The sequence below is a fragment of the Antechinus flavipes genome, chromosome 4 (genome assembly GCF_016432865.1).
Source record: "Antechinus flavipes isolate AdamAnt ecotype Samford, QLD, Australia chromosome 4, AdamAnt_v2, whole genome shotgun sequence".
NCBI lineage: Eukaryota > Metazoa > Chordata > Mammalia > Dasyuromorphia > Dasyuridae > Antechinus > Antechinus flavipes.
This window is the reverse complement of record NC_067401.1, coordinates 3691218-3703914: the sequence shown is the minus strand read 5'-3', so window position 1 is coordinate 3703914 and position 12697 is coordinate 3691218. Positions and strand designations below refer to the sequence as shown.

Below are 12697 nucleotides of genomic sequence, written 5' to 3'. Positions count from 1 at the left end.
ATTCCCAAGTCCGGGTAAGGACTCTTCTCGCCAAGTGTTGTGAGTTCCCAGGACAAGCACAAGAACCAGAGTCCTCTGGGATCCTGGGAACCCACTTGGAGGGACTCGGCTTTTCTAGGTTCAGTCCAAGGCCGATTTTGTCCTCCAGGCCCCGAATGGGAATCCTGAGGGTTCCTGAGATGTGAGACCAGTTGGGAGGCACTGGGAGCCAGAGGACTAGGCCTTTGCCTCCTGTCCCACCGCATAGATCTGGTGCTGGTGGTCCGGCCTTGGACTGATGGGCGTAGGGAGAGGGACCTGGAGTCTGGAGGTCACCAGGCCGGCAGAAGAGCTGCAGGACCTCAAGGAAATTGCCGGCTCCTCCCTGAAACAAAGATTCCTCTTCAGAATTCAAACTGAAGGTCTCCCGAGGGCCTTCGCAAGTGGGGTTCACTCTGACTTGAATGAAGAATTGTTCAGAGAGATGGGAGATCTGTCTCTGGGGGACTTGGAAGAGAAATAGAGGTGGGCAGGAAACCATTTTGGCGTGAACAGGTATAGAAACGAACAGAGGCTTAACTGAGTAGCCATGGCAATGACTCGATCCTGGTTCCAGAACTGAAAAGGGGGTGATGAGGCGGCGTATGTGTGCAGACAAAGCAGGGGCTTGAATCTCCAAGAAACCTCCAAGAAACCTCCCACGCAGCTCATCCCATTGGAAGCAGCCCTTAGGAAAGAAGGGCTGGAGGAAGAAGAGCACAGCCCGTGGCCCCCGCCATCCCTGGTCACCAGTCACTAAGACCACCCATGAGCAGGGCTTCCACCACCATCAGGTTGGCCTTGCCCGTGCCCATTGACTCCATTCTGCTGGGTCCCTGTTTGTCTCCTGGCTGGTTGCTCAGAGCTGTCAGAAGGCATCCTGGCGCAGAGGCGCCGGCGTGCTCTCTTCCCTCAGCAGCTCCGTGAGCTCTGGGCTGGGGGTGCGGCCGAGGAGTTGAATCTGGGCGGCCACGGACCGGGAGCCCACAGACTCGGCTCAGAACCCTCGCTCTTCTCCTTCCTTTCTGTGTGACTCTGACCGCTCGCCTCCCTCTGGCCTCAGCTTCCTCTGGGACAAAGCTCTTAGGAACTTTCCAGCTCTCAGTCCATGGTCACTCATGGTCATATAGCCAGGAAGAGGCAGAATTTGAACCTTGATCCTCCTCCCAAAGTCCAGCACTCCTACCCACTTGATTGGATGGATGCATGGATGGATGGCCGGGTGAATGGGTGGATGGCCGGGTAAATGGGTGGATGGCCGGGTGGATGAGTGGATGACCAGGTGGATGGGTGCTGAATCCTGCAACCTATCTGAGCCTGTCAGTGCATAAGACCAAGCCAGATTTTCCCCTGAACATTATTTTCAGAGGAGGAAACTGGCACTCAGTTCCATTTACTACAAGCTTAGAGAATTGCTCTGCAGCAGGGTCCTGTGGAAACCTTTCTGGAGTCAGAAACCCACTCCGGGTCAGCTGCAGTGACTTCAAATGGCGCTCCCTCGACTCTCATTTAGAGCGCGACTCGGGGCCTCGTCTCATCTCACCCGCGACTTTCCCAGCAGGGGCACCCGGGACCGAGGCCCTGGCTCAGGGAGGGAGCTCTGTTGTATGCAACAGTCACATGAGTGGCTGAGGCCTCTTGCCTCGGCCTTCCAAGTTAGGACTATTGCAAACTGAGGGAAAATATTTCTCTAGGAATTCCAAAGTACCAGTGTTTCTTTTTAAACAAATAAGAAAACTTCAAATCAGTCCGGAGTATAAGGTGCTTTGTAAAAGCATCTTTGGAAGAATCAACGGATCTTGCAGGTCAAACAGGCACTTTGCCTAAAAATGTTCCTCCTGCCTTTGCTGTCTTGATGAGGCGTCTCAGCCTTGCAAGATCCTGAAAAAAACTTCCTAAATGTATTTGGCTAAAGGTTGACCTTGCTTTCCCTGGATGCATAAAACATAAGGATAAAAGCAGCTCTAGGATTTCATTGGCTTAGGGAATGTCAGGTGAGGAAGCTTTTCTATCAGTGCTGATCAGCGCCTTCTCTGCACCCCATAGCCCTCTGAGATCACGAGACCCACACGTGGCCATTCTGTACCAGAAGTGACTTGGGCCTGGTGGTTCTGGCTTTGAGAGTGGCTCCCTGGACACCAGTTTTATTTGTCAGTAAGCCCCAGGAGCGTCATTGTATTAACTCTAGAATTAGAAAATGTGAAATCTGAAGTCGACCTTAGAGCTTATGTAGCCAAGTATCTCTGTGGTAGCAAATTGCTTGCCAAGCATGACACTGGCCCGGGAACTACCATGAGTCCTGTATGTACTGGGAGCTTAATAGAGATGCTTGGGAACATTCCGCAGCGACATGGAAGAAAAAGATTTATAGGTGAAAGATTTATGGACGTACTATTGATGGTGTTTAGCTCTTCAATATTGGGATGATTTGCCATTTCCTTTTCCACCTCATTATACAGATGAGGAAACTGAGGCAAACAGGATAAAGTGACTTGCCCAGCGATCACACGGATAGTGAATATCTGGGACCAGATTTGAACTCAGGAAAGTGAGCTTTCCGGACTCCAAGCCTGCCACACTCTGCACTGTGGCACCACCTGGCTGCCACCATGTGCCATGGGTCTACTCTACACTCATAATGAGCAACCACATATACAGGGCAGAATAAGAAGGCCTTTTGAGTCTTTCACAAGACTAACTCACTGTGACTCCCTCATTGCGTTTGCAGGGGAATAAAATGACGGGATCCATGATTTTGCTGAATCGATGTAATACAAGACCTCTTTATAAAAGGGCTTGTCTTTGGTTTGGGTCAGTGTTGCACAGCAGACTTTGGGTTTGCTTTGTCATTGGAGCAGAGGTGTGCTAGAATTTACATGGAGGACGCACCGCTATTCACAAGAGTGACAGAAATCAGATCCTATTGGAACTGTCCCACATAGGCCTGCTGCTTCAGAGAACCTTAAGGTGAACTCTTTGTACCACAAATGATCACTTAATTTTTTCAGATATTGAATTTTTTAAACGCACAATACATTTATCTTTGTGAATCTTGACTAATTTTACAAATCAGTCTTGAGAACCTTAAATTAGTAATCATCCCATAATAGAACACCTGCTTCTAAAAAAGAGCTATTGGCTGAATAACAAGAGTCGGTGAAGTTGCTGCTTTTAACCTTTTATCTCTAGAAGCTGATGCTGAAATTTGATGAAATAAACAAAAAAAAAATGCCTCCAATATTGTTTATTTCTTTAGCTCCTGATTCCTTGTTAAATCATTTGTAAGTTGTAAAATCATCGCAAGTGTAAATGCTGACGTGTTTTAGGGACTGTGTGTGTGGCAAAAGCAAGTAGTGTTAGGTATCAAAAGCAAGTAAATCTTCAGCTGAAAAATCTTAGAAGTATTTTTCTAAAATATATATCTGCATTCATCAGTAAGCCAGAGGCTGCTAAAATGCTTTTGGCTGCGGGCCCCACTGCCAGAAAACACAGCTGAATAAACAGCCCACAGCTGGCATCCAAAAGAAAGACGATCAGGTAGGGGGACAAGAGGGGACAAGGGGGAGCGACTTTGTGGCCCTGGGAGACGCCCACAGGCTCTGCCACCTCAATATTTATATAGCTTGGAGAAACTGCTCGTAGTAATTGATTGATCTCCTGGGGAGGGCGTTAAATCAAGGTGTTACTGGCTTCCTTGTATATATAATTATATGGGAGAATTTCAGGAAGCTCAGAAAACACAGTCCTTCCAAAGGAAAGAGCTTGGAAGTCCAGACTGCACTGTGTATGAGTGTGTGTGTGTGTGTGTTGGGGGGTGTGAGGGTATGAAGAGTGAAGAAGAAAAAGGAAAGAAAAGAAAGATGTTAATGAGCAAAGAAAATGTCATTTTTCTTTTGATAAAGTCAATGGTCTGTTTCAAGTTCAGCAAAACACATTATGGGGCATCTAGGCAATATAAGTTTAGGTTTGATCATTGTCATTTCCCCCCCATTAGGGAAGATAAAGGTATTTATCTGAAATATACTTCCAATAACGAGATGTCTATACATTTGAGTACATTTGTCAGAACAGGCCTATCTTTAGAAAGGCCTCCAACTTTCTGGACAAGCAGTCACTTTTTCTTGAATCAGATTATTGACTTTAAAATTAAGCAAACAATTTCTTTGTTGTGAATGATAAACACATAAGAAGCCATAGTTAGACCAGTGAAACTATATTTTTCTCTAAGAGTTTCAAATTTGGGGCCTCCTGATATTAAAAGGGTCATTTCACCCAAATATGGTCTCTGAAGTTCTTTCTTGATCTTGAAGAAAAGTTGTACAAATCACTTGCTCTCACTTTAGTCCTAAGATGTTTGAATCTGTCTTTTCTTCATTGGAATTAATTTCTTTTTTTACTCTTAAACAAGTAAAGATTATGTTTTCTGAAACACACGTAGTCAACTGTGTATAACTGAAAAGTTGAATTATCCATGTCGTCTTAGCTCATTTCCTTCACAACCAACCTATTCCCAGGTTGATTTCTAATCCAACTACTCTTTCAACAAAATGAAATGAGTCAATAACAGATTGAGAATATTATTTCGATCTTAAAATCTCCTATGCAGATCACGTCAATCTTTCAGGTAACGCCTTATGAGAAACTATTGTTTTTCTTTTTTTATTATTTTTAGCAATTGTTTTTCAAATTATTGATATCATTTATTCATCCTCATATTCCTTTTCTATCTCCTCCCCAGAGTCATCCCTTGCAATCAATCAATAAAACAATAACACAACATAACTAAACTAACCAACACTCTAGCTGAGGCTAATGGTGCTGTCTAGGCCATGTTGCAGCCACTAATTTCTTTTCTAGGATCAAGTTTTTAGCAGGACAGCATTCAGTTTGGTGCTTAAGATTTTAAATCCTTTCCATGCACAGTGATATGGCCATTGAGTATAGAGTTTTCCTGATTCTGCTTATTATTTCACTCTGCATCAGTTTATATCATTATTCCTTTATTTCCCTGAAAATCTGTTAATATTACACAATATAATATAGAAATTTTTAAAAAATTAATGTGTTTTCTTTACCAGTTTTTACTTCACTCATGATGTTCTAGAGTTTAGAGAGATGTTGAAAATTACCCATCTCTCCCCATTTTCCACTACCAATTTTGTCATTGTATTTTTTACAATTTGTAATTGTAATTCTCTGTTTTGCCTTCCCAAGGTCAAACAGCTAAGTTAGTGGATGAGTCTAATTACAATTTTAAGTCATCAATCTAGTATAAAAACTGATCTTTGAACTTCTGAATTATAGTGGTCTGAGATTCTGAATCACTTTACGTTCATTATCCTGAGCAACTTTATTTAAAACTCTGAGGTGCAGAAAAGCTTCTGATCTATGATAATAGAAGGAGCTCCATTGGGGGTTTCCATAGTCCCATCTAGATCTGAATTGTGTCATTCTCTGCTGTGTTGTCGAGTCTGTCAAATCTTCTCTTCCTAGAAAGATTGTAACCTCACAGGGTAAGGGTCTTGTTCTAGGCTGCTTTTGTGTCTCCCATCTTTGCTCTCCTTGTGAGGATGTAAGCAGAGTAGAAGCTTGGACATGTTCACCTAGCTGAAAGGACTTGGCTTTGTCAAAAAGATATTTTTGTATGGAGAGGCTCTGAGACCATGAACTGGTTTTTTTTTCCCCAGTTACATGTAAAAGTAATTTTAAATATTCATTTAAAAAAATTTAATCCTTGATTATTTCCCTCTCTCCTTGATTTTCTTCTTCCTCAAGAAGGGAAACAGTTTATAAATTAAAAAGACTAAAAACCCCCCAAAAATAAGGTTTTAAAATTATGCTCTAATCTTCATCCAGATTCATTAGTTCTTTCTCTACAGGTGGATAGCATTTTTTATCATAAACCCTTTGAATTGCCTTGGATCATTGTATTATTGAAAACAGCTAAGTCATTCAGAGTTGAACATGGTACAGTATTGCTACTGCTGTGTGTGCTGTTCTCCTGATTCTGCTCATTTCACTTTGCATCAGTTCATATAAGTCTTTCCTGAGAACAGCCTGCTCGTTATTTCTTATAGCACAATAGCATTTCATCATAATCACGTACCATAACTTATTCAGCCATTCCCCAGTTGATGAACATCCCCTCAATTTCCAATTCTTTGCCACCACAAGAAGAATTGCTATAATATTTTTGTACACATAGGTCTTTTTTTTTATCTCTTTGGGATACAGACCTAGTACTGGGATTGCCGGGTCAGAAGATGGATATGGCTTTATAGACCTTTGGACATAATTCCAAATTATTCTCCAGGATGGCTGAATTTTTGCTCTTAGGTGCTTTTATGTCAGCTTCAACCAGGGTAGCCAGCTTGTGACTTCCATACTAATGGAGTGAGACATGGAACTCTGATCTCAGTTACTGTTTTTTCTGTTGATTTTTGTGTCTCTTTTACCATTTTGCCTATTCTGATTTTTAAGTTGTTGTTTTCTTCAGGTAGAGGTGTGGGTGTATGTGGGTGTGTGTGGGTGTGTGTGTGTGTGTGTGTTCATTTCAGAAGTAGGGAAGACTTGAGCCATGGGACTCTCATCTGTGAAATGAGGGGATCGGACACAGTGGTCCCTGGGCCCTTCTGGCTCTGATTCTCAGATCCTGCTCCCAGCTCTGCCTCTTGGGCACACTTGGGGGTCAGGGGCAGGGGACAAGGTTTAATGATACTCGGGCCTGGGGTCGTGGCCTTTTGGGGGTCAATCAGGGCACCTCAGGCACATGCACGGATGCCCCTGTCACAGCTGCTTATGCTGCCTTAGCAGCTTCCAGCTCCCTCTGTGTCCCTAAAAACTCTGCTTCTTGTTCACTTGTTTCCTTTGGCATTGAGATTTTGTTTTCCTTTTCATTTGCTCGTCCTCGGTTTGAGATTGTCCCCTTTTTATCTTCAAACCTTCCCAGGACAGACCGCTTCTGCTGGAAGCAGCCTGGAAGAAGGAAAAGGACATCGTGTCCAAGGAGATCGAGAAGCTTCGGACGTCCATTCAGACGCTGTGTCGCAGCGCCCTGCCCCTGGGCAAGATCATGGACTACATCCAGGAGGACATGGATGCCATGCAGAACGAGCTGCAGCTCTGGCACTCGGAAAACAAGCAGCATGCGGAGGCCCTGCAGAAGGAGCAGAGGTGGGGGTGGACAGGGCCCCAGCAAGACCAGGGGAGGGCGGGCAGAGCAGGGCCGGGCAGGGCCTCAGCAGGGGTGGGCAGGGCCCCGATAAGATTGGGGGAAGGGTGGGCAGAGCAATGCAGGCAGAACCCCAGCAGGGTGGGCAGGGCCCAGCCCAGCTCCCCTCTCCCCGAGGCTCCTTAAAAGAGCAGCGTGTGTCTGGGACTTTGAGGAACAGGGCCCTTTACAGGAGCATTGCAGCCTGGGAATTTAAAAACACAGCCTTCGCTTCATTCTGACATAATGAATAGCGTTTCAAATGGAGGATGAGGTGATTTTAAAATAATACATCAAAATTCCCAAAGTTGTGAAGCCATTTAAAACCTCCAGCTGTGGGGGGAAAAAAAACCTAAACCAAAATGGAGAGCCTTTGGTAATAGAACAGTGAGACCTATTTAGGAGCCTGAGGCAAGACTGACTCTCGGATGATGTTTTGGGAATCGTGTTTTCCCACAGTGAATGGTACGTGCCCTTAACCCCTGGAGTCTCCTCTGTAGCGGGCTGGGATTTCTGTCCATGCTCTGAAATGACCCCAATGTTCCGAGACACCAGACTTGCCCTGGTGCTGTGACCTCCAAGGTCATCCAGGCCAGCCCTTTCATTTTTGACTGGTGAGAAGCTCACCCCAGATCATCTGGAGAGTAAGGTCAGAGCTGGGGTTCAGCCCAGGACTTTCCCAGGCGGTCCTTGTGCTAAGAGTGGACCAATTCCTCTTCTCTCTCATCCGGCCTGCCGAGCCACTTTCCCTCCCTCAATTCCCTTCTTTTAGACTCCAGGCTTCATGGCTGTAGGGAGATAGCGGCCTCTCCTCTCTAGGGATCGGGCCTGGGGTTCAGGAGAGGTGTGGCGGGCAGATACCTCTGGGGAACATCTGCACAAATGAGACCACAGCCCCCAGGGAGCTGATGAGCTTCCTAGAGGGAGGGCGGAAGCTCAGGGCCGAGGCTCGGGGGTCAATGCTAGACCCGCCAAGAAGGCAGGACACGTAGATGGAGAATTGAGACTCCAGGGAGGCAGAACCCAGGGAAAAACAGGGATCTGGGAGGAAGGGCAGGAAGGCCCAGGAATGGGAAGTCGAGAGGTCTCTCCAAGCCCTGGGCCCTCCTTCCCACTTGTTCCAGCTGGTTCAGTGTAGAAGCGGGAATACAAGCTGTGCCAAGGGAGAGAGAAAACCTGCACAGGGCAGTGACATAGTCAGGGGCAGGGGGAGCACTCACCTGGGACCAGGGGGATCAGGACCAGCAGGGAGAACGCAACTGAGTTTTAAAGAATTAAGAAATCTATGGAGTCTTAGGGGTGAAGAGGAGAGAGAATAAAAAGCTCCACTTCTAAAGTCTCACTGTCATGGCAGATTTATGCCTAAAAGAAGCCGCTTTAGGTGGGAAGGTTAATTGTTTAATTGATCCCATTAATTTCAAGAATCTCATTTTGGTTTTTAATCTGGTAAATCAAAAAGCACTTTATTTGGAAATGTTGTAGAAAAAAATTCATTAAAAAGACTTTGTCGCAGTGTAGTCTCTCCCTCCGTTGCCTCCTTCGCACAAAAGTACCCAAGATTCAGGAGTGCTCAGTGTGGCCTGTGACGTGGGCAGTAGCTCATTGGCAGTAGCTGCTCACCCACAGTTAGTTCTTCCCTTCCTCTTCACCCAGTTCATTTTCCACATAATACGTCTCCATTTTCTATGTAATACGTCTCCATTTTCTGTCCATTTGGGATATACATTTTACAAGTGTATTTGAGCATGTAAATTTAAGGAATATTTTCAGAAAGCTTTCTTTGGTCCGCCTTTGAATCCTGCTTGAACAAGGACCACACTTTGCATAGTAGAGAGACTAGAAAGCTCTCATGTCGGGCATATCTGTTTAGATTCCCATTAACATGGTAGGCGATAAATCCTCTTGGGGGGGTCAAGGAGCTAAGTCCACACTGATGTTCTGCCCCTCGCCCTTTCCGACAGCATCACGGACTGCGCGGTGGAGCCGCTCAAGGCAGAGCTGGTCGAACTGGAACAGCTGATTAAGGACCAGCAGGACAAGATCTGTGCGGTGAAGGCCAACATCCTGAAGAACGAGGAGAAGATCCAGAAAATGGTCTACAGCATCAATATCAGCTCCCGACGGTGAAGGCCCGACGACGACCTGGTACTCCGTCCATTTTACAATAAAAGGGAAAGATGTGTGTACGATCGAAAGCTGTGTCCATCAGCCGCGGCGGGACCGAGCTTTCCAAGTGTCAGTGTGTGGCGAGGGTGACCACCCGGACGGTAGTGGGGTGAGGATTTGCTGGCCACGGCCGGCTCCCCTCCAGCACACCCCGCGGGCTCCCTCTGCTTGCACACTTGCTTGGCCGGTTCTTCTGGGGAGTTACGCAGAGTCCACATTATGGCTGCAGATGACCGAGTCCCTCCTTTCTTTCCATCCTCCGAGACCAGGTCCCAAATTTACCAGTCGTTTGTGCCCTCCGGGTCGGAGGGATCCTTCTAGGTCAAGCACAGAGAGACTTGTTGCCGGAGTAATTGAATGCTCATATGCTAGTCCCTTTATAAGTAGAACAGAAAGGCCTTGAAAAGGCTGAGAATGGATCCAACTCGTGTCTGCGTTTGGAAAGGGTTAATACAAGTGCACATGTTCTTTTAAATACTTGTCTGTCTTCATGCTTCTTGCCTCACTCAGACTGCTGGGGTTCCTCTGCACTGTTTTCCTGTTGGTTTCTTGCATGTTTTAAAAGTTGATGATTTCTTTCAAATTTCACGTTTTTCTGGATGTCACAAATTATCCGAGTCCCCCCTCTCGTCTGGCACGCGTGCGTGTTGCCGCGGGTCAGACGCAAGCAGGCAGCTCGCCGCAGGCGGCCGTCACCATCCCCCGAGTTCAGGAAGGAGCTCGGCCTGGCCTCGGTGGGGTCCCGGCGCCTTCGCTTTTGTCTGGAGGAGGATCGTTCCCCCGGTGCAAAAGGAAGGTTTGTAATGACTGCAAAGAGAAGACCAAAGTGGGCATGTTTATTACCATTTCCAGAAAGCTAACTTTTTTTTTAAAAATCTATCTTTTTATATTATTTATATTAAGTTTCGCATTGACCTATGACATTGGAGAAACATACAAAAGTCTTTAAGTTACCGGATAAAGGATTTTGCTGTATCGGGAGACGTACTTACTAGTTTTCGATTCTGTCTCCTGCTAGTTACATTTCGAAATTTCGGATCGCTGAGGTTATTATGTATGTGCACTGAGGACAGCCCTGGTCACCCATTCCCATCATCTAATCCAAAGTTAACTTCCTTAGGAATGACTCCCGATGGCACAGTTGAGTTTGCCCAGCTGGCGTTGGCAGATGAGCCGTGTACTCAAGCTGTCACATGGCAATCTGGATGGAAGAGGTCAGGGAAGATCCTGAGAATCTCTTCTTTTTAAAAGCAGAAGCCTCTGGGCCCCTTTCCGTATGATACATTTAATTTCTGGAGAACCTTCCCTGGCTCCTTCCCTCCTACATGCTACCCAGATTTTCCCATCTGCTTATGGTCTCTTCTACACTGGACGGCATGACGAAGCAGCGCTAAGATGACCCCTGTCATGCTTTGGGATAAGATGCCTTTTATGCCTTTTATGAATCTTGTAAATAGGACCAGAATTTTTGTGTAGAAAGAATGGCAAATATACTGTATGTGCATAAAAATTTGTACAAAGTAGGGTCTTAAAATTGTATCATAAAATTTATTTTTCTTTTATATAAAATTCATTAAAAACAATCACCTATTTTTTCTATGAAGTGTATGAGTTGTACAGTTCAGTTCACACCTGGAAACATTATTTATAGCATTCGAAAATGATCTGTTTTGGACATTTGTGTATTTTATTTTGTTGTTGTATGAAAAGTTCAGGGAAATTCCTTTTTTCACAGTGATCCGATGACATTTCCATTGTCTGCATTTAATGAAGTTTCCGCTAAGACAGAGAAGTATTTCTCAGACGTTCTAAGACCATTAATGATCTTCTTGGGTATCAGTTCAGATGGTTATTTCTGCCTCTCTCTTGAATACTGATTAAGTCCTCGTCTTGCTTAGTATTTGAAAAGATACACAAATGAGATCACCTAAATGCTTTCCCCATTTGGAAACTTTGATTTATACTTTTTCAGTGAATTCTAAAATTACACCACATGGGGATTTGCATGAAAAGCGACTTGATGTTCCAGCGGGTGAGTCTGGGAAAGAACGTGGCCGAGATGGCCTTCCCAGCCACTCGCGAGTTCTCAGCGAGCCGCTTTTTCAGGGAAATACTGACCCGCTGACGCTGGCTCAAGAGAGTGGACTCGGTGACCCCCAGCGAGGCCGTCAGGGTTTGGCGTGCTGCTTTCCACATTACAAGGGTCTGTTCCGACTTTTGGGGAAAAATGAACCTGAAAGTACCCGCAGGTTAAACTTTGCCAAATAAATTGTCCACAAGATCCCCCGTGTCCGGTTCACGTTTGTGGGGTTTGCTGTGTCAGACAAAGTGTCCGACTGCATTAGTGGAGGGAGTGTTGCTCGGCAGAATGTCCCTCACTTAGGGCGTGGGGGAGGGAGAAAGGAACTGGCGGGAAGTGATGGGTTCTTGACGAGAAAATTTCTTGGAGTAGGAGTGGCGGTCGTGGTCATGGTTGTACTGGCAGCTCACATTCAGGGCTTTAAAGTCTGCAAAATGTTTGTCTGAATAAACTACACCCAAAAATAAATTTTCAGAATACATGCAGAAAGTTTTCAGCAGTCACCCTTGCAAAACCCTGTGTTCCAAACTTTTTCTCCCTCCCTTTCCTCCACTCCCTCCCCTAGACAGCAAGTAATCCAATATATGTTAAACACATGCAACTCTTCTATATCAGAAAAAAAGATGGATGAACCCCCTCCAAGCCCCCAAACTGCATTGAGAGGTGGTTGGGAGGGACGGCCGAAATGATGGGATCTACAAGGAAGCTCCAAATCGGGCTGAATGGGGCAGGAACCAGCTGCACAAGCAAGCACAGGGCGGGACCAGACATTGTCTACACAAGATCTGAGGGAGTCTGAAATAGGACGCGATGTTGGGCCGGAAGAACTGAGGCTTTCCTGGGCTGCAGCAAGATGTGGAGCTCCCGAGGATAAGGAGGGAGCAGGCCTTCAGCTCTGGGCCTTGCTCAGATGGGAGCCCAAGGCTTCGGTGTCTCTGGGGAAAGTTTCGGGTCAGGAAGCATCTAGAGGAAGGGGCTCGTACGCTAGTAGGTCCCTACCATGGAGGATCGGTGAAAGGGACTGGGCTCTTAGCTGCGTTTAAAGATGGAAGAAACTCTGGTCATATTCTGTTGGATTCTTTCAACTAATATTCAGGTCAAACTAGGGCTGGGCACTGGGCCCAATTCTGGGGACTCAAGGGGCAAAAATGAAACCGCCTCCGGCCTCAAGATGCTTTCATTCTCTTGGGAAGGAATAACATACACAGTAAAGTAAATATTGA

General features: G+C 45.8%; 1 protein-coding gene across 9 annotated transcripts in view; it reads left to right on the top strand.

Moving 5' to 3' along the window:
- Window positions 1-11675, top strand: part of TRAF3IP1 (TRAF3 interacting protein 1) — a 63278-nt gene extending 51603 nt beyond the window's left edge. For all 9 annotated transcript variants that reach the window (XM_051998746.1, XM_051998751.1, XM_051998750.1 and 6 more), the window contains 2 exons: window positions 6968-7191; window positions 9190-11675. In XM_051998746.1, coding sequence (XP_051854706.1) covers window positions 6968-7191; window positions 9190-9355 — 390 coding nt within the window. In that variant the 3' untranslated portion in view covers window positions 9356-11675. The remainder of the gene's footprint in view (window positions 1-6967; window positions 7192-9189) is intronic.
- The last annotated feature ends 1022 nt before the right edge of the window (window positions 11676-12697 follow it).